Genomic DNA, 24,965 nt, shown 5'->3' on the forward strand with positions numbered 1-24,965 from the left:
GGAGACATAGAGGCCTCACCTTGCCCCGGCACACTGCGAGGAAGGTGGCCCCGCTAGACCCGGGCGAGGCCACTCGCTGGTAGTAGGCACTGATGACCTAGGAGGAGAAGGGTCCAGCTGTGTGCCCCAGCCTTATTCTTTTCATGTGAGCCCCCTCCCCCCCCCCCCCCCCCGCTGCCATCTGTTGTCTCGGCTGGACTTGGGCAGAATTTCACAGCGGACCCACTAGGAGCAGGGCCTCCCCAACGTTTCCCAGAAGTGGGACCTCCGGAGTCCGGGGCTGACAAGTGACCACTCCAGTCTCCACACCACAGGGCGCACGCCTCCTCCAAGGCACCCATCCAGGCCAGGAAGGACGCACAGGCACCCGAACTCCTGGTGGGAAACGGCGGCCGGCCTGGGGCCTCACAGGGTGGGAGGCAGCAGGAACTCATTTGGGCACAGACCTCTGGGAAGCTGCCTTTGCTCCTAGGCTCCACAAAGAGAGGCTTCAGAGCCTCCACCTTCCTGGCCAGGTCCCGGGCCTGTGAGGGGAGGAAGCCGGGACATAGGCAGCAGCCCTCCACCCGTCAGATGGGCAGGCACGGGCTGCGGGCCACTTCAGGAACACACACAGGGAACACACCCTCCAGAACTCCAGGCTCTTCTCCATCACTGGGTACGAAGGGAAGAAGACCAGGAGTCCATGGGGCACCACGCGAGCAATGTTGCCTGCACATACAATAGTTGTAGTCAGGCAGGGTGAAGTTCTGCAGAGCTCCCATGGATTTCCAGGAGTGAGATGTGGAGTGGGGGTCCCCCAGAGGGGCTTCCTCAGGGACGGGGCTCGTGTACAGCGGCACTTACTTACCCAGGGCCTTTCCCAGAGAGGACAGGCACTCCTCAGAAAACCTGCGAAGGCCAGGAAGAGCTGCCCAAGGGCTGGACCTCAGGGCCCCTTCCACAGCAGGGAGACCCAGAAACCAAGACGCCTACCGTTTATCAAATGCAGAGCTGAGCTGGGCTCCATCCGGGCCTCTGGGAATGACCCCCACCCAGAACTGGTGCCTGTCGATGACGTGTGGGTTCTCTAGGCAGACTGGAAAGGGGCTGAGAACGGACAGCAGGTCGTCTCTGAGGACGGGAACACCCAGGACCCTGGCCCATGGGTAACCCCACCCCCGCCCTGCCCCCATCATGAGCCCAGGCCTGTGCCAGAGGTAGCCCATACATCTGCATCTCCAAGGCAAAGGAAGACAGTGGGGCCAGCGTGCCACTGGTGAGGATGATGGTGCGCACGCCCTGGTGGACCAGCTCCCGCATGCTGTGGCCAGGGCTGAAGCACCAGTAGCTCAGCACCTTCCCTGCAGGAGAGAGGGGCGTGAGGACGGCCCTGGGAGGCGATATGTCATCCTCCTTACCCACAGCCAGAGGCCTCGGTTCTCCAGGCAGGACAAAAGGCTTACGCTCAACCTGCAGTCCAACTCCTCTCCTGGGGGTCTGGAGGGCAGGAAATAGACCCAGGCAGACGTTGGGGTATACCCGGAGAGGGCAGTACTCCCCAGCCCCAACATCTGCAGAAGGTAGGATTGTGGCATTGGTCTTAGAGCCACACCATTAGAAGCACACGGGAAGGAAACAGCATCATGTGATTACAGCATGTTCTAAGTATGACTGCAGAAGAGGGGAGGAGGTTCGGACTCCAGCAGCCATAGGTGACCGGTTTGGAGGGAAGGCCACTTCCAGGCAGATCCTGGGGCTGACAGGCTGCCATCTGCTCATCTTCAAGTCTTTGAAAGCTTTAGAAGCTAAACCAACACCAGGAGGACACTGAAGGGCTGGGAAGGTGGCTCAGTGGCAGTGCTTGCCTAGCATGCATGAAGCCCTGGGTTCGATTCCTCAGTACCACATACACAGGAAAAGCCAGAGGTGGCATTGTGGCTCTAGTGGTAGAGTTCTAGCCTTGAGCAAAAAGCAGCTCAGGGACAGTGCCCAGGCCCTGAGTTCAAGACCCAGGACTGGCTGGGCACTGGTGGCTCACGCCTGTAATCCTAGCTACTCAGGAGGCTGAGATCTGAGGATCACGGTTCAAAGCCAGCCCGGGCAAGAGAGACCGTGAGACTCCTATCTCCAATAAACCACCAGAAAACCGGAAGTGGTGCTGTAGCTCAAGTGGTAGAGCGCTCGCTTTGAGCTGAAGAGCTGAGGGACAGCGCCCAGGCCGAGTTCAAGCCCCAGGACCGACAAAAAAAAAAAAAAAAAAAAAAAAAAAAGACCCAGGACTGGCAAAAATAAATACAATAAGTAAAAATAAGACACTGACAGACCAGGCACCAGTGGGGATAAGATCGCTTCCTGTGAAAGGCAAGGCTTGCTTCCATGCCGCCGGGGAAGCTGTCTTGCCCAGGGAAGAGCCAGGGCCATCGCACAGGCACCAGTCCACCTCTAAGAAGTAATTTGCTGTTAGCACCTCACCAGGGAAGTGCCATTCTGTGATTTCAGCAGTAGGAGCCATACTCTCCATGGCCCCTTGGCACCTGAGGACAATACAGGCCTCCCGGAGAATGGATACTTCCTGTCAGGAGGTCTCACGCAAGGGAGGCCACAGTCCTTGGCTGACCTTGCCCCCACACCAGTCCTTTGCTTCCTACCGGCATCCCACACAAGGCTCTGAACTGGAACCAGTGGCCCAGAGAGGATGGGGCATTCACAGAAGCTCAGAGGTAAGGTCTTGCTGGAATGAGCAATGGGGGCCAAGGCGGCAACACACCCTACCTGACATGTGCAGGGAATGCAGTGCTGCCAGGAGGGAGACTGAGCCAGGAAGGGAGCCCCGAGCCCTGGGGGTAACAGCACGTGGAGCCTGGGGAGCCTCACTGCTCACCGCCAGCCTCAGGCCCGCTGAGGCCCAGACTCCATCTGCACAGTGCTGGTGCCGCGCTGAGACGCCGGGAAGCGAGCCAAGCCAGCAGGCAAGGAGGGGAGACTGTAGGCAGACCTTGCTGCCGGCGGCTGGCCTCGTGCCTTTCACGTGGTGGCCTGAGGCAAGCAGGGGCCAGGCCTGGTGCTGGCTGGCTGCTCTGCCACTGCCTTGGCTTCGGTGACTATGCTCTTGGCAGACTGGGCCCTATCACCGCCAACTGCGGGAATCTGCTGAGCAGGTGACATTGCCTTGGGCCTCCTGAGGTCTTTGCTCTTCAGAGGGAAAGGGAGGGGCTGCAGCTGTGCCTGGCCCTGAGCAGAGCATCACTGAGTACACATGGAGGCCTGTACCCGGCTTTCTGGATGCGGCGGTGCTCCACGAGTCTGACCGCTGTGCTGCCCTCCGGTGGCCGGTGTCAGGGTGTATATGCACCTGGAGGGAAAACGCGGGCTGAAAGCCGCCCCACAGGTGTGAGACCCCAGCCCTGCCCCATCCCCGGGCAGCTCCCACCTTATAGGACCGTGAGACTCCCAGCCCAGTCACAGGACCAGGGCTGCCCTCGGGTGGGTCCACACTGAACACAATCTGAAAGGCAAGAAAGCACAGAAGCACAAAGCCCTTCATGATGCAGCAGGGCAACTGAGTCTTCTTGGCCCAGCACGCAGAAGCCTGAAGTCACTTCCTTCTTCCGAGTCCCCAGCAACACTCAGGATGGACAGACCCGCAGGGCTGCACAGCCAAGCACAACAGCCCCTTCTCTCTTTTTTTTTTTTATCAGTTGTGGGGCTTGAACTCTGGGCCTGGGTGCTGTCCCTGCACTCTTCAGCTCAAGGCTAGCGCTCTACCGCTTGAGCCACGGCGCCACTACTGGTTTTCTAGTGGTTTACTGGAGATAAGAGTCTCACGGACTTTCCTGCCCGGGCTGGCTTTGAACCGTGATCCTCAGATCTCAGCCTCCTGAGTAGCTAGGATGACAGGCGTGAGCCACGGCGCCTGGCAGCCCCTTCTCTCTAGGCACACGTCCTCAGGCCTGAACAGAGAACAGGTGTGTGAAAGAAGCAGACAAGTCTTCATCACCTGTCTGTGCACCAATCCTGACCCCCCCCCCCCCCAGGCAGCTGCAGCAACTGCCAATCTGCGCACAGTCTGCATACACCGCTCCACTGCATACAGTAGCCTTCAAACTTCCTCTGACTTGGACCCTGCCCACTGTGGCTCCTGGGAGCTCCAATTCATCCAGATACTTAATGTTCTAGCCTGACTCCAAAAGTCATGTGGTGGACAAAACATCGAGACAAGTTTAAAGGAATAATAAGAAGGAATCTGTCCTAGCCAATATCAGAACTTACCAAAACCTCAGTAAATGAGAACATGCAGCTGCTCTTCCCAGGGAACAGGACAGGTTCACAACCTACACAGAGCCAGGCCACTCCAAGAACATTTACAAAACCAGAGGTGAAGCTGGGCACCAATGGCTCTGGCCTATAATCCTAGCTACTCAGGAGGCTGAGATCTGAGGATCACAGTTCAAAGCCAGCCCAGGCAGGAAAGGCCATGAAACACTTATCTCTCCAATAAACCAAAACCAGAAGTGAAGCTGTGGCTCAAGTGGTGGAGCGCTCATCTGAGCTGAAGAGCGCAGGGACAGCGCCCAGGCCCAGAGTTCAAGCCCCATGACCGACAAAAAAGAAAGAAGAAAGAAAACCAGAAGTGCAGAAGTGATCAGGCCTCTCAGCCTGGGCTGGGAAGAATGAGACTATACAATAAAACTCCTAACATCAGAGAATATGCACAGAGTGGTCAACACAGAGGATGAAGAGCTCTACAAATGGGAAACAGACAAGTGTTCAAGTAGTGCCACCTGAAGAGAAGGCAGCATCAAGTGATCAAGAGCTGGGTGCTGGTGGCTCACGCCTGTGACCCTAGCTACTCAGAGGCAGAAAAGTCCCCATGGGACTCTTATCGCCAATAAACTACTAAAAAAAAATCACAGAAGTGGCACTGTGGCTCAAGTGGTAGAGCACTAGCCTTAAGCACAAAGAGGCTCAGGGACAATCCCAGGCCCTGAGTTCAAGCTACAGGACTGGCAAAAAAAAAAAAAGTGACCAAGAGGTACTGCAGTGACCAGGCACAAGGGAAACAGACTGCAGGGGCAAGCAGAAAATCAGGCTGAACCCAAGGTGACAGCGCTTCACAGCTGCTACCTAACCAGCAGGGAGGATGTCTTCCACGGAGTGAGATTGTGCGTGTGTGTGTGTGTGTGTGTGTGCGCGTGCGTGCGTGTGTGTGTGTGTGTGTCCTAACCAGCAGGGATGTCTTCCACGGACAGTGTATGTATGTGTGTCCTGAACCAAGGTCTCCTGTGTGTGTGTGTGTGTGTGTGTGTATAAGGGGCAGGGATAATGTCTTCCACGGACAGTGTGTGTGTGTGTGTGTGCGCGCGCGCATAAGGGGCCTGAACCAAGGTCTCGTGTGTGTGTGTGTGTGTGTGTGTGTGTGCATAAGGGGCCTGAACCAAGGTCTCGTGTGTGTGTGTGTGTGTGTGTACATAAGGGGCCTGAACCAAGGTCTTGTGTGTGTGTGTGTGCGCGCGCACACATAAGGGGCCTGAACCAAGGTCTCGTGTGTGTGTGTGTGTGTGTGTGTGTGTGTGTGTGTATACGCGCGCATAAGGGGCCTGAACCAAGGTCTCGTGTGTGTGTGTGTGTGTGTGTGTGTGTGTGTATGTGTGCATAAGGGGCCTGAACCAAGGTCTCGTGTGTGTGTGTGTGTGCATAAGAGACCTGAACCAAGGTCTCGTGTGTGTGTGTGTGTGTGTGTGTACGTGCATGCATGTGCAGGCACACACACAAATGCAGAATCGCGCACCTACATACGCTGTGTGGGTGTGCACACGGTGACACTGGTGATGTAAGGCAGTCATACACAGGCTCTGAATTTTACCAGAGTGCTGGCCTGCAGGGACAGACACAAAGAATGCACTGGTGAGTTTCTGGTGGGGGCCTGGGGATCGTCTTAGCCAAAGGGAGGAAAAGGTGGAAATTTTCCACATGGAATTGCTGGTCCCAGTGGTGGCCTGCTTCTTGGTCAACCGTCTCCCCTCCCTCCCCTCCTCCTCCTATTAGGGCTCCCATTTGTCCTCTCCTTGAGATGCTATTCAAGAAATCACTGACTCTCAAGCTGGAGAGCCAGGGCCCATCTGTAAGTAAGGATGTGTGTCCTCCCTGACCCTGAGGGGCCTGGGAGACCGCCTGGCTGCCACTCTCCACCCCTGGATGTGTCTGGCCACTGAGCAGCTAGCATGGCTGGACCCACTGTCCCTTGCCTCTCTAGAGACCTGGAGTGCATTCAAGGCAAGAGGAAAGAAGCACAAGGGTTAGCCAATCAGACATGTAGCAGGAGACCCCTGTCCTGTCCTGGAAACCCCTCACCAACTTCCCTCAGGAAGAGGCACAAGTAGTTGAAAGTGGGCTCCTACCTGGATGATGTCCACCAGTTTCTGCAGGCCAGCTGTGTTGGTGAACACACCAGTACCTGTAGGACAGCAAGGAGCTGACACGCAAACCGCAGGCAAAGGAAGCCCGGGAGCCAGCAGTGCTGACCACGGTGCCAAGCCCTGCCTTACGCCAGCAAGGCCCCGGGGCCTGCAGGCCAGACTCCTGCTCACGAGGAGGGACCAAAGCAGGCTACCAACACTGGTGGTGTGGTTCTAGCACACACACACAGCCGTGCCTCCGCCTCAGCCCTGTCTGCGTCAGGGCCGCTGGCTTGCTGTGCCCCAGGCCGGTGGCCCAGACACTCACGTCCTGCCAGGTGCTGGATGATCTGGTCCAGGGAATCCAGGATGCAGCCCTTGGTCTGAAACGTTATCTGGGCTTCAGCAAACAGCTCAAAGATGTAACTGCCAAAGAGGAAAGAGGACGGGCTGAGCCCTCAGGAAGGCCAAGGCTGGAGGCCAGAGGCTCTGCCCTCAGGAGCCACCAGACAGGAGGGAAGAGCAGCCCTGGTGTGAGACCCGGACACTGGGCCCTGGGATGAGGTGAGCCTCCACCTTGGGTAAAGCGAGGTCCTGATCAAACTTCTGGGTGGTAGCTCTGGGAAGGTTCCCTAAGAACTTGGGAAAGAGACAGGGCAGGGGCAGTGGAAGCTACGGCAAGCCCTATGGTGGGGCTGTTGAGGGTAAGTCTGGGAGAGAAAGCCAAGAGCCAGGCCAGCACTGTACATCAGCTGCTTATCTGGAAAGAGCTGGGAGCCTCTGAGAGGGCTACAGCTCAGAGGAAATCAGATGGCCCAGGGAGGAGGGAAGCAGCTCAAGATTCCACAACACACTCCGCAGGACTGGTACCAGCATGGCCACTGGGTGTGTTGTGCCCAGAAGAGCTACCCCTGGGCTGCCTTCACTGGAGGTGGCAAACCCTGCTGCTAAATAAATAAATCTGGAGGCCTGTGGAGTGCTCAGAATCTTCTGGGTCTCCCAGAGCCCTTCACATGGTGGGTAACTACACGGGTCACCCCAATAAGCTCTCCTAACAGGCACCTTCCCAGCCACAAGGAGCCAGCCAGAGGAAAGGGCTGAGAACACTATCTCAACATACCCAAGGTCCACTCCTGCTGGGCCTCAAACACTGAAAAGATTCTGCTGGTGGGTGAAGCCTAAGGCCTGGGCAGTCAGACCCAGATCTCCATGAAGTCAGAGCCCAGTGTCCGCTGCCTACCAGCTCCAGTGGTTCGTGGAGCAACAGGTCGCAGGGTTAGTCTGTCCCTCACCTCCCAGGCTTGGTGACTCCCCGGTCATCACCAGGCAGCTGGATGGCATCGATCGCCCCCTCCAGGCGAAGCAGAATCACTGCAAGTCAAAGGGTCGTCAGAGGCGGGGCCACCCAGTCTCCATGGGAAAGGAAGGACAGCACTTACTCTTCAGCTTGGCGATGTCTTCTAGATTCATATTGATGCCTGTGACAGAAGGAAGCACACTCATGGTTTCACAGCACTCTGCCCGACGACACGCTTGCCTGCCCGAGGTCCCAGCGCACCAGCAAAGAAAACCCCCAGCATGACAGAAAGGTCAGGTACGAGAAAAAAAGCCAGCATGAGTGAAAGCACACAAGTACAAGACACACGCACCAGGATGGAGAGCACTCAAGAGAAAAAGTTACTTGAAGCCCTCAGCCCACATTCAAATACGAGGCTGTGTCTTTCACCCTTAGAAACATACATGTGTGTCGGGCTGGGAAGGTGGCTCAGTGGTAGAGCGCTTGCCTTGCATGCATGAGGCCCTGGGTTCCATTCCTCAGCACCACATAAACAAAAAGAAAAAAGCCAGAAGTGGCGCTGTGGCTCAAGTGGTAGAGCGCTAGCCTTGAGCTGAAGAGCTGAGGGACAGCGCCCAGGCCCAGAGTTCAGGCCCCATGACCGGACCCCCCCCAAAAAAATAAAGAAAAAAAACATACATGTGTGGAGTCGGGAACGCGGCTTAGTGGTAGAGTGTGTAGGATAGGCCTCACTCACCTAGAAGCATTATTTAAGAATTGGAGTTGCTAGGCAACAAAGCCAAGCATGTTCCCTCAGCTCAGAAAGATAAGGGCTGCGGACAGCAACTGTCATTTCTGAGTCTGTAACTCCCATTATCTGCATAAGGAGTGGGAATGTCTCCCACCCCCGATTCTCCATACTTCATCCTCTAAAATGAACATAAATCCTTGATAAAGCTTTAAAAAAAAAACAGTAGAATTGCATATAACTCTAATCACAGGAGGAACAGGTTCAAGGTCATCCTAAAATGCCTCCAGGACAGAAGGGCCCAAGCCCGGCCGAGGTGCTGTGCAGGGCCCTTTGTCCTCCGGGAGGCCACTCCACACCTCATCCACACCTTTCAGCTCCTGACAAACTCACCTGAGCTGGGAGTGTCCATGCTGAACTCCAGGTGGAGTTCACCCTGCTGTGCCACCCTGGTCTGCTCCTCCAAAACCTGGTCGAGAGCCTCTAGTCCCGAAGCCACATCTCGGGGGGTCAAGTCAAAAGACGCCGACTCTTCACACATCTTCTCCTGAGAACCCAAGCAAACTGTCGCTGAAGAACACCAGGATGGGGTCCCGGGAGCGGAAGTGACATGAAGTCCCCAAAGCCCTGGCCCCTGGTCACAGCTGAGACAACTGGGTACTCTACCCATGTTTAAAGTTTATTATTTCATTTTAGTTGCCAATGTTTCATAGATAAAAATTTACTATTTCTGGCTTCTAAAGTCAGAAGATGTGGCACATGGACTACTGCTAGAGCCAAGCAGGGGCTGCAGGCAGTCCCCGCCACCCAGGCCCAGGAGGCCCAGGCCTCTCCCCAAACTCCAAAGTGGCCAGGCATGCTGCCCGGCCTCCAAGGCAAGCACACAGCCCTGAGCAAGGCCACAGAGGCAGTGTGGGAACAGGCTAATGACGAAGGACCAACGGAGGACCAAGGGGGAACTTCTGCTGCGACACACCTCTCAGGACCAGGCCAAGTAACCTGAATGCGGAGACCCTGAAGGAGAATGACAAGAGCAGAGTCCCGGAGACCACTGAGCCAGGCCATTCCCATAGGCAGGCCAGAGGGAGAAGGTCTAATGAGGGGCTCACTTCTGGATTCGTGCCTAAGGGTGCTTCCAGGGCCCAGTTGGCTAGTTTCTGGCCACCTAAGGCATCTAGTAAGACAGGGCAGGGCGGCAGCAGTACCTGGGTCTCCAGGGTCTCAGTGGGGCTGCTCAAGAAAGTCTTAGGCGGGCTGGGAAGGTGGCTCAGTGGTAGAGCACTTGCCTCGCATGTGTGAGACCGTGGGTTTAATTCCTCAACACCACATAAGCAGAAAAAGCCGGAAGTAGCTCTATGGCTCAAGTGGTAGAGCATTAGCCTTGAGCTGAAGAGCTGAGGGTCAGTGCCCAGGCCCAGGGTTCAAGACCCACAACCAACAACAACAACAATAACAAAAAAAAGAAAGTCTTAGGAAATCAGGGTGAAGACAGCAGACTTACCACGTTGTGGGCTTCATCGAAGATCACAACTGTCCCCTTCAGGTCAATGTTGTGCGCCCTGCGGCTCTGCAGAGAAGGCAAGTCAGGTTGGAGCAAAACAGGAGAGGGAGAGGCAGGGAAAGGGAGACTAAGGCACATGATGGGCACCACAGGCACCACGCACACACACAAAACACACACACACACAGAAACACACATACACACAAACACACACACAAACAGACACACACACAGAAACACACAGAAACACACACACAAAACACATACACACACAAACACACACAGAAACACACATACACAGAAACAGACACACACACAGAAACACACAGAAACACACACACAGAAACACAGAAACACACACACAAAACACATACACAGCCGGGTGCTGGTGGCTCACGCCTGTAATCCTAGCTACTCAGGAGGCTGAGATCTGAGGATCGCGGTTCAAAGCCAGCCCGGGCAAGAGAGACCGTGAGACTCCTATCTCCAATAAACCACCAGAAAACCGGAAGTGGCGCTGTAGCTCAAGTGGTAGAGCGCTCGCCTTGAGCTGAAGAGCTGAGGGACAGCGCCCAAGCCCAGAGTTCAAGCCCCATGACTGATCAAAAAAAAAAAAAAAAAAAACCACATACACATACAAACACACACACAAAACACACAGAAACACACACAGACAGAAGCACACACACACCCCACACACACCTGGGGCAGGAACAAAGAGCCCTCAGACCCAGCAGTCAGGAAGGACAGCTGTTCCAGAGCAGTTTTGGAAGGCGACCCAGAAGCTGCCAAGGTCTGACCAAAGCTGGGTGCTCCAGGAGTCTGTCCCAGAACACGTACATACACCAGAAGGGCCTGTCTAGCTTCCTGTCCAGGAAGCCATGACAGCCAGGAGTTGTAGACCTGACACTGCACAAACGCGTACACACACCTGGAGACATTCAAAAATTCAGTGCCCAGGCTCTGATACGAGCAATATGGGTTGTAATTGGGTATCTGTGGGGGTTTGGCGTTTTTTTGTTTTGTTTTGTTTTTTGCCAGTCCTGGGGCTTGAACTCAGGGCCTGGGCACTGTCCCTGAGCTTCTTTTGCTCAAGGCTACCACTCTACCACTTGAGCCACAGCACACTTCTGGCTTTTTCTGCTTATGTGGTACTGAGGAATCGAACCCAGGGCTTCATGCATGCTAGGCAAGTGCTCTACCTGAGCCACCTTCCCAGCCCATCACTGGTGTATTCCTTAATCAACTTAGGTTTTAATGAAATGTCTTAGCTAATTCTGACAGATAAGTGGGTTCCTACAGAACATCAGATCAACCACAGGACCGCTGTGTGTCTGCTGCTCTAGGAAGGCTGCCTGACATTCACCCGCTCCTGGCTGCTCATGGTTTCTGCTATGTGGGACTGCCAGGCCTCTTCCCACAGGAAGCTCTAGGGACCACATGCCTGTCTGTGCACCCAGCTCCTCTCTGAGGCTGCCTGGTACACTGTATTTCCTGAGCTGCTGTACCACTACCACTCACCAGACACAGACACCTCCAGTTGCTCCACACCTCATTTATCATTATTTTTTTTTCTGTACTGAAGATGGAATTCGGGCCTTCAAATGTTAGTCAAGTGTTCTGCCACCAGGTTACATGCTTAGTCCTTTAAAAAAATTTTTTTTTCCGGCCAGTCCTGGGGCTTGAACTCAGGGCCTGGGCACTGTCCCTGAGCTTCTTTTGCTCAAGGCTACCATTCTACCACTTGAGCCCCAGCACCACTTCCAGCTTTTTCTGTTTATGTGGTACTGAGGAATTGAACCCAGGGCTTCATGCAAGCTAGGCAAGCACTCTACCACTGAGCTACATTCCCAGCCCTGCCCCTTAACTCTTAAATAGCAATTTCAGTAGGAACGCAGTGTTATTTCCCTTGAGTTTTGGTCAGCATTATCTGGTGAGTATCTGCCTCCATATAGACATAGCTATTCCATCCCTTAGAAAGAGAAGGATCTGCTCGGGTCTCTTCCAGTGGTGAAGTAGACTATTTGGTTATGACAGGAATTTATGTGTTCTGAGCACAGGAGCATCTCCCTCCCTTTCTGTGACTGACCTTTTAATAGCCTAAATTTTCTTTTATTTTTTTTGGTGCTGGTACAGGATTTTGGGGGGGAGGGGGGGCGGGAGGGGAGAATGTATTTTTGCCAGTCCTGGGGCTGGAACTCAGGGCCTGAGCACCATCCCTGAGCTTCTTTTTTCAAAGCTAGCTAGCACTCTACCACTTGAGCCACAGCGCCACTTCTAGCTTTTTCTGTTTTATGTGGTGCTGAGGAGTTGAACCCAGGGCTCTGTGCGTGCTAGGCAAGCACCCTACCACTAAGCCACATTCTCAGCCCCTGGTACTGGAGTTTGAACTTAGGGTCTGTACATGTCCTTTAGATTTTTTTGCTCTGCCACTTGAGCCACAGCTTCACTGCCAGATTCTTGCTGGTTAACTGAAACCCTTAGCTCCTTAATTATTCTGAGACTTTATCAAGGTTCTAAAATTCTGTGTCTTTGTTCTCTTAGCTACAAAGCCAGGAACGACAATATAACTAACTTCATAATATTCTATCGCCTAGAGAAGAAAAGTCTGGTGTAGAAGAGCCCCAAGGCTCCAAGTTCAAACACCACTACTGGAATTTTTTAAAAAACAACAACAAAAAACAAAGCTTAAACAAGACAGAACTGTCTTGTTCTTGCAAACCACTCCCATTTCCATGCAACTATCGTGTTAGCCGTGGAGATGGAGCTCAGACCCACGCCTGCAGCAGTTCTTACACGACTCCCTCAGGTGCCAACCACAGCACACCTTACCAGAACCGCATGCCTCAAACCCGCCCTGTTCCACTGCTGCGAAGGTGCTCTGCTACGGGGCACCTCGTCTAACCTCTATCTAACCCATTTACAGCTTCGCTTGCTCTGCTCTATCTGCCATCCACAGACTGTCTCCACTTTCCCCCCTCTGGCTTTTAAGAGCTACCGTGTGCCAGTGGCTCTTGCCTATAATCCTAGCTACTCAGCAGGCTGAGATCTGAGGACTGAAGTTCAAAGCCAGCCTGGGCAAAAAAGTCCCCATGAGACTCTTATCTTCAATTAACCACTCAGAAACAGGAAGTAGGGGTTGGGAAGGTGGCTCAGTGGTAGAATGCTTGCCTTGCATGCATGAGGCCCTGGGTTCAATTCCTTAGCACCACATAAGCAGAAAAAGCTGGAAGTAGAGCTATGGCTCAATGGTAGAGTGCTAGCCTTGAGCTGAAGAGCTGAGGGCCAGCGCCCAAGCCTCACAACTGAAAAAACAAACAAACAAACAAACAGGAAGTAGCACTGTAGCTCAAGTGGTAGAATGCTAGTCTTGAGTACAAAGAGACTCAGGGACAATGCCCAGGCCCTGAGTTCAAACCCCACAACTGACCAAAACATAACAGTGAAAGGATAAGCCACTGATACACAGACCATGATAAATGAAGGGTGAGGAACAAAAAGATGTACCACAAAAACATACTAGAAAGAAACCACTGACAACAGGAAAATGTTCCTATCTCCTGTGTTCTCTGTACCTCCTGCCAGAACCGAAGCTAGGCCCTGACCCAGAGGCTCTACCTGATACTCTCCTCACCACCAGCCTGCCTGTGCTCAGGCTGCTCAGAACCAACAGCTGTTCACAGTCCCATCAGATCCGCTTCTGGCCCCTAATGAAAGATGGAGGGGCAGGACCCACCCTCAGCTGCGGCTCTGAGGGCCTGAGCAGCAGAGGCTCGCTCCTGGTTTCCTTTCCGTGGTTGACTCCCCAGTCTAGGGACATCCCCTGGACATTGGAAGTCATCAGCTCCTCACCTTGGCATCCAGTAAGTAGTTGTATGGCATGAAGATGATGTCAGCTTGCTGCTTCAGGTTCCGAGAAAGGTAATAAGGGCATGCTCTGGGAGAAAAGGGAGAGAAGAGCCTGTAAGTGCCCACATGGGCACGTGGGGGAGGAGGAGCCCTCACCCTGCACACAGGCCTCCAGCAGAGCTGGCACAGGCAGCACCCGTGCGGTAACAGCTCCTTGACAATATCACCTACTTCAAAACTCTGTGAGGCCAGGAGAAAAGCCCGAGTTCAACCCTATCACCACAAAACCAACAAAGTGTGCGAAAAATCAACAAAATCCCGGCCTGTTCCTGAATCATCAGGGAAAAAAAACAACACAGAAGTACAAAAAACAAAAAAGGCAGGTAGGGTGCCAGGCACTGGTGGCTTATGTCGGTAACCCTAGCTACTTACTCAGGACACCGAGCTCTGAAGATTGTAGTTTGAAGCCAGCCTAGGCAGGAAAGTTCATGAGACAATTATCTCCAACTAACCACCAAAAAGCTTGAAGTGAAACTATGGCTCAAGTAATAGAGCACTAGCTTTGAGCTAAAAAGCTCAGGGACTGTGCCCAGGCCCTGAGTTCAAGCCCTAGGACTGCCACAAATAATAATTAATTTAAGAAGCAGAACTTTTGGGCTTGGGAAGGTGGCTCAGTGGTAGAGCGCTTGCCTTGCATGCATGAGGCCCTGGGTTCCATTCCTCAGCACCACATAAGCAGAAAAAGCCGGAAGTGGCGCTGTGGCTCAAGTGGTAGAGGGCTAGCCTTGAGCTGAAGAGCTGAGGGACAGCGCCCAGGCCCAGAATTCAGGCCCCACGACCAACAACAACAAAAAAGAGCAGAATTTTTTCTCTCCCTCCCTCTTTCCCTTTCTGTGCTGGAGATGGAAGTTAGGGCCTCAAGTGTTTGAGTTGGCTACTCAAATACTGTGCCCAATGGAGATATGCTCTATCAGAAGGGAGCTAAGTTACCCACACGGGAACTCCAAGTGTATTAAGTGGTAAAGGACGTTGCAGAATAAGCACAAAGAAAACTCTCCCCTTTCTCTTCCCTTTTCCTCCTCCTTTCCCTATCTCCCTGTGCCTGTACTAGAGCTTAAACTCAGGACCTTAAACTCCTGTTCCAGGGGTGACTCCGTCACTTGAGCCTTGCCTCCAGCTCCGGCTTGTTGCTGGTTAACTGTACCTAAGAAGTAGAGGGGCTTGTCTGTCCCCGCGGGGATGCCTGGCTCCGGGTGTGTTTTTCTAAATCACACAGCCTCTGTCCACAGCGGCTGCCGTGGGGGTGAGGGCCAGAGGGAAGGGGGGCTTCCTCTGTCACTGCGCTTAGCTCTGCACCGAGTGAACCGGGCAGCCGTCACTTCTACAGAAAGCAAAGAACGCGCGGCGCCCCGTGTCATCACGAGTCTGCCGTGAAACTGTGAAGAGAAAACGCGCGGCGCCTCCCACGTCACGTCACAACGTGAAGAGAAAACGCGCGGCGCCTCCCTCCACGTCACGTCACAACGTGAAGAGAAAACGCGCGGCGCCTCCCACGTCACGTCACAACGTGAAGAGGAAACGCGCAGCGCCTCCCACGTCACGTCACAACGTGAAGAGAAAACGCGCGGCGCCTCCCACGTCACAAGGTGAAGAGAAAACGCGCGGCGCCTCCCACGTCACGTCACAACGTGAAGAGAAAACGCGCAGCGCCTCCCACGTCACGTCACAACGTGAAGAGAAAACGCGCGGCGCCTCCCACGTCACGTCACAACGTGAAGAGAAAACGCGCGGCGCCTCCCACGTCACGTCACAACGTGAAGAGAAAACGCGCGGCGCCTCCCACGTCACGTCACAACGTGAAGAGGAAACACGCGGCGCCTCCCAACACGTCACAACGTGAAGAGAAAACGCGCGGCGCCTCCCACGTCACAACCTGAAGAGAAAACGCGCGGCGCCTCCCTCCCACGTCACAACCTGAAGAGAAAACGCGCGGCGCCTCCCAACTACGTCACAACGTGAAGAGAAAACGCGCGGCGCCTCCCACGTCACGTCACAACGTGAAGAGAAAACGCGCGGCGCCTCCCTCCCACGTCACAAGGTGAAGAGAAAACGCGCGGCGCCTCCCTCCCACGTCACAAGGTGAAGAGAAAACGCGCGGCGCCTCCCTCCACGTCACGTCACAACGTGAAGAGGAAACGCGCGGCGCCTCCCAACACGTCACAACGTGAAGAGAAAACGCGCTGCGCCTCCCTCCCACGTCACAACCTGAAGAGAAAACGCGCGGCGCCTCCCTCCCACGTCACAACCTGAAGAGAAAACGTGCGGCGCCTCCCAACTACGTCACAACGTGAAGAGGAAACGCGCGGCGCCTCCCTCCCACGTCACGTCTACCGTAAACGCACGGCGCCTCCCACGTCACATCTACCGTAAACGCACGGCGCCTCCCTCCCACGTCACGTCTACCGTAAACGCACGGCGCCTCCCAACCACGTCACAACGATCGACCGTGCACACCATTCGATGGGAAGGGAAGGGTCTCACTTGTGCTTGCTCCCGCCTCGGACAAGGTCCTCAATATCCAGGATGGAAGTGGCCAGCTCCTGTTCCAGGCTTTTCTCTGTAGAAAAGACACAGGGTCAGTACACACCTCAGGGGCCATTTGAGGGTCCCATGAGCATGGACGCCCAGGACAAATGCGCTCCCATGCAACAGGCCAAGTGGGACATGCCCTACCTGGCCTGGAGGCTGGGTCCCAGGAGAGGACCCCGGAGGAAGAGAGCCCAAGGGAGCCGAGCGCCACACCCAGCAGGCAGTGGCCAGCCTGATGCCGAGGGAGGACTCAGACAAATGCCAAAACAGACCCCACGGGCCCAGGCACCCTCTTTACCTCCAGGGCAGGAGGAGCCTTCGGAAACAGTTTGGGAAGAGCCTAACGGCTCACGTCACGAGGGACACGGAGAACGTGACCTGTGAGAACACCACCCTCCCAGCCCCTGCGCTGCCACCGGGAGGAAGCTGGCGTGTCACAGCCAGCGGGGAGCTGGCAGGGCCAGGGGAGGTCCATCCTCTTCCTCAGGACAGCAGCCTGGGTACTGGTGCCACCCATGCTAGCTGCAAGGCCCAGAACAGAAAGGACCTTGATGGCTGTCCTGCCCTGGCCACGGGACTACCCTGGGGAAGTAAACTGCTAACTTCTGGGCCCCACATCACGTGCGCAAGACCAGGAACTTCTATCAAGTGTCCCAGAGTCTGAAGGCAACCACATATGGAAGATAAAGAGCCTCCTTTCCGTGCCCTGACCTACTGCGTTGCTTTGCCCTTCCCCTTCCTGGGACAGATGAAGGCCCAGTCCTTACCTGCGGAGGCCAGAAAGCACACACAAACTACGCACACATATAGGCACTTCCCCCGAACCCCCCAGGGACAGCAGGACTGGCAGGGGCGGGGCACAGCAGCAGACCAGCCAATCAACACATGCTGCAGCTGAAAGCCAGCTTGCTATACTTCCTAGACAGAGCTGAGCAAGCGAGCGTAGTGGGGAGCAGAAAAAAGAAGCAGGCCAAGAGGGGTGACAGGCATGGAGAGATCCCCACCAAAAGTGAGTCCTGAGTGGAGGTGCTAGCCCCATGCTTGCTTTCCCTTCCAGGCCCAAGGAGGTGTGGCCAGGCAGTGTTTCAACTGGCAGCGTCTCTCCTGATGAGCAAAGATCTCCCCTTCCTCCTGGAGCCCTCATGGGCTTCAGCTTGCTCCCAAGACAGCCAGGGCTGGCCAGCTGCTAGAGAACTCATAACAGGCCAGAGCAGCTGGGCAACCTTCTAAAAAGCTAAGCAGTAAGGAGTCAAACCCAAGAGGGGGCTGGACTGCAGCTCTCAGGCCTGGGCAGAGGCCAGGGAGTGGAAGCGTTGGCTCAGGGACAGCATGGGCACTGATGCTATGGCCCAAACCTCCCCTTATGCCTCAGGACCCATGCCAGTGCCAGCTGAGCAGTGCCCACTGACCTCCGGAGTGGAACACTGGCCGGACACATTCCCACGGGAGCTACAGCAAAGCCCCCTGCCCATGCGACGCAGGTAGGGTAGAGAAGAGGTGACTGTGCCTCAAGCCAGTACGAATGCAGGACCAGGTGGGAAGGCTTACCTTCTACATTGTTGTAGAAATGACAGGAGCGACTAGTCACCTTCTTGCGACACAAGTGGATCTCCAAGAAGAGCAGAGAAAGCCATAAGATGCCCGAGAAAGGGCCATCTATCCTCAAGCCCTTGCCAGCTCCTCTCCATGCCCTGCCCCCAACAAACTTTAAATCTTGGCTGCGACCACGAGGAGGCAAAAAGCCTGTGGTCAACATCTGCTGGCACACAGCGAGGGCCTGAAAACCGGAAGCACCACCAGCCCAACAGAGCCGTGGAGGTGGCAGCTTACCTGCAGGTGGTTACTCTCTTGCTTCTTCACCTCAGGGTGGATGCACAGCTGTTCCCGAGAGCCCAGCACACATACCCTAGGCCTGGCAGAGAGCCAAGGGGTCAAGACCCAGCAGCCGGGCCCAGCAATGTGAGCTGTGTGGAGACTCAAAGGAGCACATGGGAGTTTGGTGGCAAGAGTGGCTGCAATGTGACCATCTCAGGACAGAGGTGGGAGGTAAGGCAGGAAAGGCTCAACAGAACAATCTGCTATCCATGTCCCACACAGGAGCACAGGCAGGATTCCAAGACTCGGCTGGGAACTGGCAAGAGGCAGCCCTGTCTCCCTTCATGAATGAAGCTGGACAGACAGGGAGACACAGACAGACAGACAGACAGACAGACACACACACACACACACACACACACACACACACACACACACACAGTGCTGGCCCCTATAACCCACAAGGAGCCTAGAGAACGAGGCCAAAGTTGTTTTTTTTGGGGGGGCGGAGGGGTGGTTGGTCATGAATTGGGGCTTGAATTCAGGGCCTAGGTTTTGTCCCTAAGCTTTTGTACCCATGACTAGTGCTCTACCACTTCGAATCAGGGCCTGGGTGCTGTCCCTGAGCTCTTCTTTGCTCTACCACTTTGAGCCACAGTTGCATTTGCAGTTTTGCGTGGTTAATTGGAGTTGAGTCTCATGGACTTTCCTGCCTAGGCTGGTTTGAACTACAATCCTCAGATCTCAGCCTCCTGAGTAACCACCAACACAGAGTAGTACTTTCTTTTTCCTGAAGATTGTTTTTGGGTTTTTTTCCCCCAAAAATCTGAGGGTAAAACTCAGGGCATTGTACTTGCCAAGCAAGGGCTCTTCCACTGAGCTAAAGCTGTCTTTTTTTTTTTTTTTTGGGGGGGGGGTGTCCAGTCATGGGGCCTGAACTCTGGGTCTGGGCGCTGTCCCTCAGCTCTTCAGCTCAAGGCTAGTGCTCTACCACTTGAGCCACAGTACCACTTCCGGCTTTTTTCTTTTTGCGTATATGATGCTGAGGATCAAATCCAGGGCCTTAGGCATGCAAGGCAAGCGCTCTACCACTGAGCCAGCTTCCCAGCCCCACAAAGCTGTCTTTTTACAAGCAGCAGGCTTCACCTCCTACACACATACACGCTCGCCCCACACCAAGCTCACTGTGCTAATAAGACAGGTGTAAAGCTGCTAACCCACCGGTAGGAGGTGCTCCGAAGCTCACTGATGACTTGAGTGAGCTGTGAATGGGTCCTGGAAGCATAGATGATCTTTGGAATGTCTGCGTAGCAATCTGTCCAAGCATAAGAAAGAGTAAAAGGGGTGACTTCAGGCAATGTTCTCATGTGTTTACACAAGCAGAATTAAGCTAACTCAGCCCTGCCAACAACCATGAACCCCGCACAGATGTGGATACCTGTGGTGCCCTAATTCCAGAAAAAGCTCTTACCCTACTTTACTCTCTAGATAGAAATGAAGTTGAGGGTACAAAATTCTCTTCAACTCTGCAGAAAACAACATTAGGCCAGATGGACTAGCCCTGTTCCTGGGTCCATCCTTTCCCAATTGTCCCCACACAAGGTCAGGAGGGAGAGCCCAGGAAAAGAGTCACCTATGGTGTCTCCAGCAGCAGCAGTGGTGTTCCCCCAGGATGAGAACTGCTGATGGAGAAGAAGGTCCCCTTGCACCCTCTCGGAAATCTTGCGGGCAGAAATGGCGTCGCGGAGGTGTTCACGCCAGGCCAGCGTAGTGCAGAGGAGGCAGAGCGTCTTCCCAGTGCCCGTAGGACTCTCCAGAATGCCGTTCACCTTCTGAATGGGATTGGAAGCAGAGTGCAAAGAAGAGGGGAGGCTGGGAGACAGCCCGGCAAGCAAGAGGATGACTCTTTTTTTTTTTTTTTTTTGTCGGTCGTGGGGCCTGAACTCTGGGCCTGGGCGCTGTCCCTTAGCTCTTCAGCTCAAGGCGAGCGCTCTACCACTTGAGCTACAGCGCCACTTCCGGTTTTCTGGTGGTTTTATTGGAGATAGGAGTCTCATGGTCTCTCCTGCCCAGGCTGGCTTTGAACCGCGATCCTCAGATCTCAGCCTCCTGAGTAGCTAGGATTACAGGCGTGAGCCACCAGCGCCCGGCAGGATGACTCTTTTAAGAGGTACAACCCAGGAAGTGGTGCCAAGGCTCAAGGGGTAGAGCGCTACCCTTGAGCTGAAGAGCTCAGGGACAGTGTCCAGGCCCAGCGTTCAAGCCCCATGACCTACAACAACAATAACAACAAAAGAAAAAGGCATAGCCCACCCCACCCTCAGGTAGCAAAAGTTCTAAGGAACAAAAGTCCATAAAACATTTCCCACTCCTGCCCTACAAGACACCAATTAAATTAGCAAACAATTTTCAGAGCATTACCCAAAATGTGGCAACGTTTTTCAGCCTAATATAAATAGTAAGATGACTAATTAAGTGTCAAGTCTCAAAATAGGAAACTGTTCTGCAATTCTGGATCCAGGCACTCACCCTGTCCCATCTGAATCTGATGGCCTATATAAGAGTTCTCAACAAGAAACTACAGCGGGGAAGGGTGAGCAGGGTACAGGAGCACACCCCAAGAAACCCGGCAGTAAGTAACCTGCCCTCTTCTACTTCCCTGCACACCTCTGGGATTCAAAGACCTCCCAAAGAAAGAGTAGGCTCCTCTATATGGAAACACTTTCTCCTGATATGATAGCCACTCTCCATCCACTGGTATCGGCTCAGATGCTATCTACTCAGAGGGTCCCAAGGCACACCTAACACCCCCATGAAGAATCATCTCTTCTGTTCACTTGACTGATGGAGAATCTCCTACCCACCTTGAAACCCTATTGATGGTAGAATGCAGGGCCTGGCTGGAATGTGCTGGAGAAGAGGTGTCCTAGATCTCCACTAAATTTTTACCCCACTGACCTACCCTCAAACAAACGCCTCTGTGGCTTTACCTTCTGGAGACATTCCAGGACCTTGGTCATGTACTCCTGTTGACACTGGTAGGGCTCGAAAGGGAAGTCCACTGTCACACCATTCAGAACTATCTTGGGCATAGCAGCCTGGTCTCAGGATAGCACAATGGTGGGCTGAGATGAAGGCTGTCTGGATCCCCTCTGAGTATCTTGGCGTCTCAGCCTCCTCAGGTAAGTAATGCCAGCATGTGGAACTGGGTCATCATGTGCTCTCTACAGAAATCCCTACAACAGACACGGGAAAGGCAAGAGATTCTTTTGTCAGCAATTTCTGGAAGACCTTCCTTTGGAGGGCAAAAGGCCAGCATGTTATACCCTGCACTTTATTTTTCCTTTTTTCTATTTTTTTTGTCAGTCGTGGGGCCTGAACTCTGGGCCTGGGCACTGACCCTTAGCTGTTCAGCTCAAGGCTAGCGCTCTACCACTCGAGCCACAGCGCCACTTCCGACCTTTTCTGCTTATGTGATCTGAGGAATCGAACCCGGGGCCTCATGCATGGGAGGCAAGCGCTCTACCACGGCGCCACCTTCCCATCCCCGTGTTATTCCCTATTTAGGGGGAGCCTTGGGTTGATGACAACCGAGTAGGCCCTCCCCAGACCTCCACCCTGCTCAGAAAAGGAGGTGGACTCAGCCTCAGCAGGACCCCGGGCGAGCACGCTACGGGCCTCCTCGGCCCGCCGCGGCTCAGGGGATTTCCTTGCTGCCAAAGTAGCGAAAAGGCGTCCCGGGACACAAGTCTGTGCAGTCCCGGCCCGCGCCTCCCCCCCCCGCCCCGCCCCCGCTCCGCTGAGCGCGCACGCGGCGCAGAAGCCCGAGCTCCGGGGAGCGCCGCGGCCCCTGCGGACGGAAGCCAGGCCTCAGGCCTGCGCGCCGCGCGGAGCCCCGCGCCTCCGCCCCGGGGACGGACCGGCTCCGGGCGAAGCTCCCGCGTCCCGCGCCGTCTGCAAATTCGGACTTGGCGGGCCGCGGTGCTCACTTGCTGCGGTCCGCCGGGTACTTCCGGCCCCACTTCCGGTCCTCCGCTTAACGCCCCCGGAGGAAACCGTTCCGGGGCCGCGCGGCCCGGCCCGGGTGCGGAGCCTCTCGGGGTCTCTGGGCGCACCGCCCCTGCGTCACACACTCCCTACGTCACACTCGCGTCACGTCCGGTGTCTCGGCCCTGCCCCTGGGCCAGGCCGGCGCCGCTCCCCGCGCGCCTGCGCGGCTTCCCGCCTCAGCCGGGGGCGTCTTTTGCTGCTGGAGTCTGAACGCGACTGTTTGAGCCCGCCCAAAGTGCAGAGGCCAGGCTGGGCCCGGATGGAGGCCCGCACCCCCCCCCAAAGTGCAGAGGCCAGGCTGGGCCCGGGCAGAGGCCCGCACCCCCCCCCAAAATGCAGAGGCCCGCACCCACCCCCAAAGTGCAGAGGCCAGGCTGGGCCCGGATGGAGGCCCGCACCCACCCCCAAAGTGCAGAGGCCAGGCTGGGCCCGGGCAGAGGCCCGCACCCCCCCCCAAAATGCAGAGGCCCGCACCCACCCCCAAAGTGCAGAGGCCAGGCTGGGCCCGGATGGAGGCCCGCACCCCCCCCAAAGTGCAGAGGCCCGCACCTCCCCCCAAAGTGCAGAGGCCCGCACCCACCCCCAAAGTGCAGAGGCCAGGCTGGGCCCGGATGGAGGCCCGCACCCACCCCCAAAGTGCAGAGGCCAGGCTGGGCCCGGATGGAGGCCCGCACCCACCCCCAAAGTGCAGAGGCCCGCACCTCCCCCCAAAGTGCAGAGGCCCGCACCCCCTCCCCCCAAAGTGCAGAGGCCCGCACCCCCTCCCCCCAAAGTGCAGAGGCCCGCACCCCCTCCCCCCAAAGTGCAGAGGCCCGCACCCCCTCCCCCCAAAGTGCAGAGGCCCGCACCCCCCCAAAGTGCAGAGGCCCGCACCCCCTCCCCCCAAAGTGCAGAGGCCCGCACCCCCCCCAAAGTGCAGAGGCCCGCACCCCCCCCCCAAAGTGCCGAGGCCAGGCTGGGCCCTGGCAGAGGCCCGCACCCCGCGGGGAGGCCCGCGCTTGGAGAGCAGCGCTAGCCGAGCCTCCTGGGCCCTCGGGGCAGGGCCCAGGCTAGGTTAAGTCAGGAGAGAAAGGTAAAGAACGACAGGAAGCTGTACCAAGTAAGGTGTGGCTGCTAGGCCGCCAGCTCAGCCTCTATCTCTGGGGGAGTTGTGTGGATGTTCCCGAGCAAGTTATCTGGGGAATGGCCTCTTGAGATGTGAAAGCGTGCCTGTTGGAGACAAGTACCTTCCACACAAGGTATTTGTGAATCTTCTCTCTTCTCTATCCCGTAGCCCAAGGTGACTGACTCAGACCAAAGTGCACAGATACAAAATGGGGGGGGGGGTAATTCACAAGGCCCAGCAAAAGCATCTCTCTCTCCCTCTCTCTCCTCTCCTCTCTCTCTGTCTCTCTCTCTCTGTCTCTCTCTCTCTTCAGTCCAGGGGCTTGAACTCAAGGCCTGGGCACTATCCCTGAGTCTCTTTTGCTCAAGGCCAGCACACTTACCACTTGAGCCACCACACCACTGCCACTTCCAGCTTTTTCTGTGTGTGGTACTGAGGAATCAAACCCAGGGCTTCATGCAGGCTAGGAAGCACTCTATCACTAAGCCACATTCTCAGCCCAAGCAAAAGCATCTTTTAACTTGCCACTTACAAGCCCACCATAAAACCTGCAATGAGTGTCCCTTGCTCAAGACCAGTCCTTACCACCCCCTCTCTTTATCCCTGCTTGTTCCAGCTTCTTTTCCAATCAATGTCTCCCAGTAGTTACAGGAGGTTCTTCTGAATCCTAAGCACTTAGCACAGGCTGGTAGTAAACGGGGGACCCAGGAGAGAGGGGCCTGCACAGTTTTTAAGGACATCCCAAGGGCTGGGAAGGTGGCTCAGTGGTAGAGTGCTTGCCTTGCATGCTTGAGGCCCTGGGTTCGATTCCTTAGCACCAACCACGTAAGCAGAAAAAAAAAGCCGGAAGTGGTGCTGTGGCCCAAGTGGTAGAGCACTAGCCTTGAGCTGAAGAGCTGAGGGACAGCACCCAGGCCCATAGTTCAGGCCCACAGCCGGGTCCAATATATATATATATATATATATATATATATATATATATATATATATTTCGGGGAGGATTGGGTGGAGAGGGGAGGATGGGAAGGGATGGGAAGGGGAAACAAAGGAGGAGGCTACAATGCTTGATAAGAAATGTACTCATTATCTTGCCCATGTAATTGTAACCCCTCTGTACAGTATTTTCACAATAAAAAATTAATAAAAATTTAAAAAAAGGACAAAAACACTTGGGGCACTTTCTATTGTCCACTCCACTTTTTTGAACTATCTCAGACACTTTTAGCTCTTTGTAGAGAATGGGAAAAGATGACAGGCTACACAACACTTGAAAGGGCACCAAACATGAGTTTCAGTCCTCTATGCATGAGGTGACACAGAGCTCTAACACACATTCTTTCATTATTCATCCTTTACGTGTGAGCAACTGAAAAATAGCCTGGTTAACAGATTACCTAAGGAGAAGCCAGAAATCCCACCCTTTGCCGGGCATTGGTGGCTCATGCCTGTAATCCCAACTACTCAGGAGGCTGAGATCTGAGGATCATGCTTCAAAGCCAGCCTGGGCAGAAAAAGTCCATGAGACCTTTTTTTTGGGGGGGGTGGGGTCCGGTTGTGGGGCCTGAACTCTGGGCCTGGGCGCTGTCCCTCAGCTCTGCAGCTCAAGGCTAGCGCTCTACCATTTGAGCCACAGCGCCACTTCCAGCTTTTTTCTT

General features: G+C 55.0%; 1 protein-coding gene across 5 annotated transcripts in view; it reads right to left on the minus strand.

Moving 5' to 3' along the window:
* The window catches only part of LOC138837761 (regulator of telomere elongation helicase 1-like), a 28,448-nt gene extending 6,199 nt beyond the window's left edge, over positions 1-22,249 (minus strand). For all 5 annotated transcript variants that reach the window (XM_070036732.1, XM_070036734.1, XM_070036733.1 and 2 more), the window contains exons 1-22: positions 22,076-22,249; positions 21,146-21,391; positions 19,789-19,987; positions 19,377-19,470; positions 18,171-18,252; positions 17,889-17,949; positions 16,293-16,368; positions 13,755-13,839; positions 9,903-9,968; positions 8,795-8,948; positions 7,817-7,855; positions 7,670-7,748; positions 6,706-6,803; positions 6,381-6,436; positions 3,413-3,487; positions 3,253-3,334; positions 1,211-1,343; positions 976-1,089; positions 851-891; positions 626-711; positions 447-524; positions 20-97 (exon numbers count right to left, since the gene is read on the minus strand). In XM_070036732.1, coding sequence (XP_069892833.1) covers positions 20-97; positions 447-524; positions 626-711; positions 851-891; positions 976-1,089; positions 1,211-1,343; positions 3,253-3,334; positions 3,413-3,487; positions 6,381-6,436; positions 6,706-6,803; positions 7,670-7,748; positions 7,817-7,855; positions 8,795-8,948; positions 9,903-9,968; positions 13,755-13,839; positions 16,293-16,368; positions 17,889-17,949; positions 18,171-18,252; positions 19,377-19,470; positions 19,789-19,987; positions 21,146-21,247 — 1,878 coding nt within the window. In that variant the 5' untranslated portion in view covers positions 21,248-21,391; positions 22,076-22,249. The remainder of the gene's footprint in view (positions 1-19; positions 98-446; positions 525-625; positions 712-850; positions 892-975; positions 1,090-1,210; positions 1,344-3,252; positions 3,335-3,412; positions 3,488-6,380; positions 6,437-6,705; positions 6,804-7,669; positions 7,749-7,816; positions 7,856-8,794; positions 8,949-9,902; positions 9,969-13,754; positions 13,840-16,292; positions 16,369-17,888; positions 17,950-18,170; positions 18,253-19,376; positions 19,471-19,788; positions 19,988-21,145; positions 21,392-22,075) is intronic.
* Positions 22,250-24,965: the final 2,716 nt, after the last annotated feature.

Source organism: Dipodomys merriami, unplaced genomic scaffold, assembly GCF_024711535.1.
Source record: "Dipodomys merriami isolate MVZ:Mamm:240054 unplaced genomic scaffold, mDipMer1.0.p SCAF_275, whole genome shotgun sequence".
Lineage (NCBI taxonomy): Eukaryota > Metazoa > Chordata > Mammalia > Rodentia > Heteromyidae > Dipodomys > Dipodomys merriami.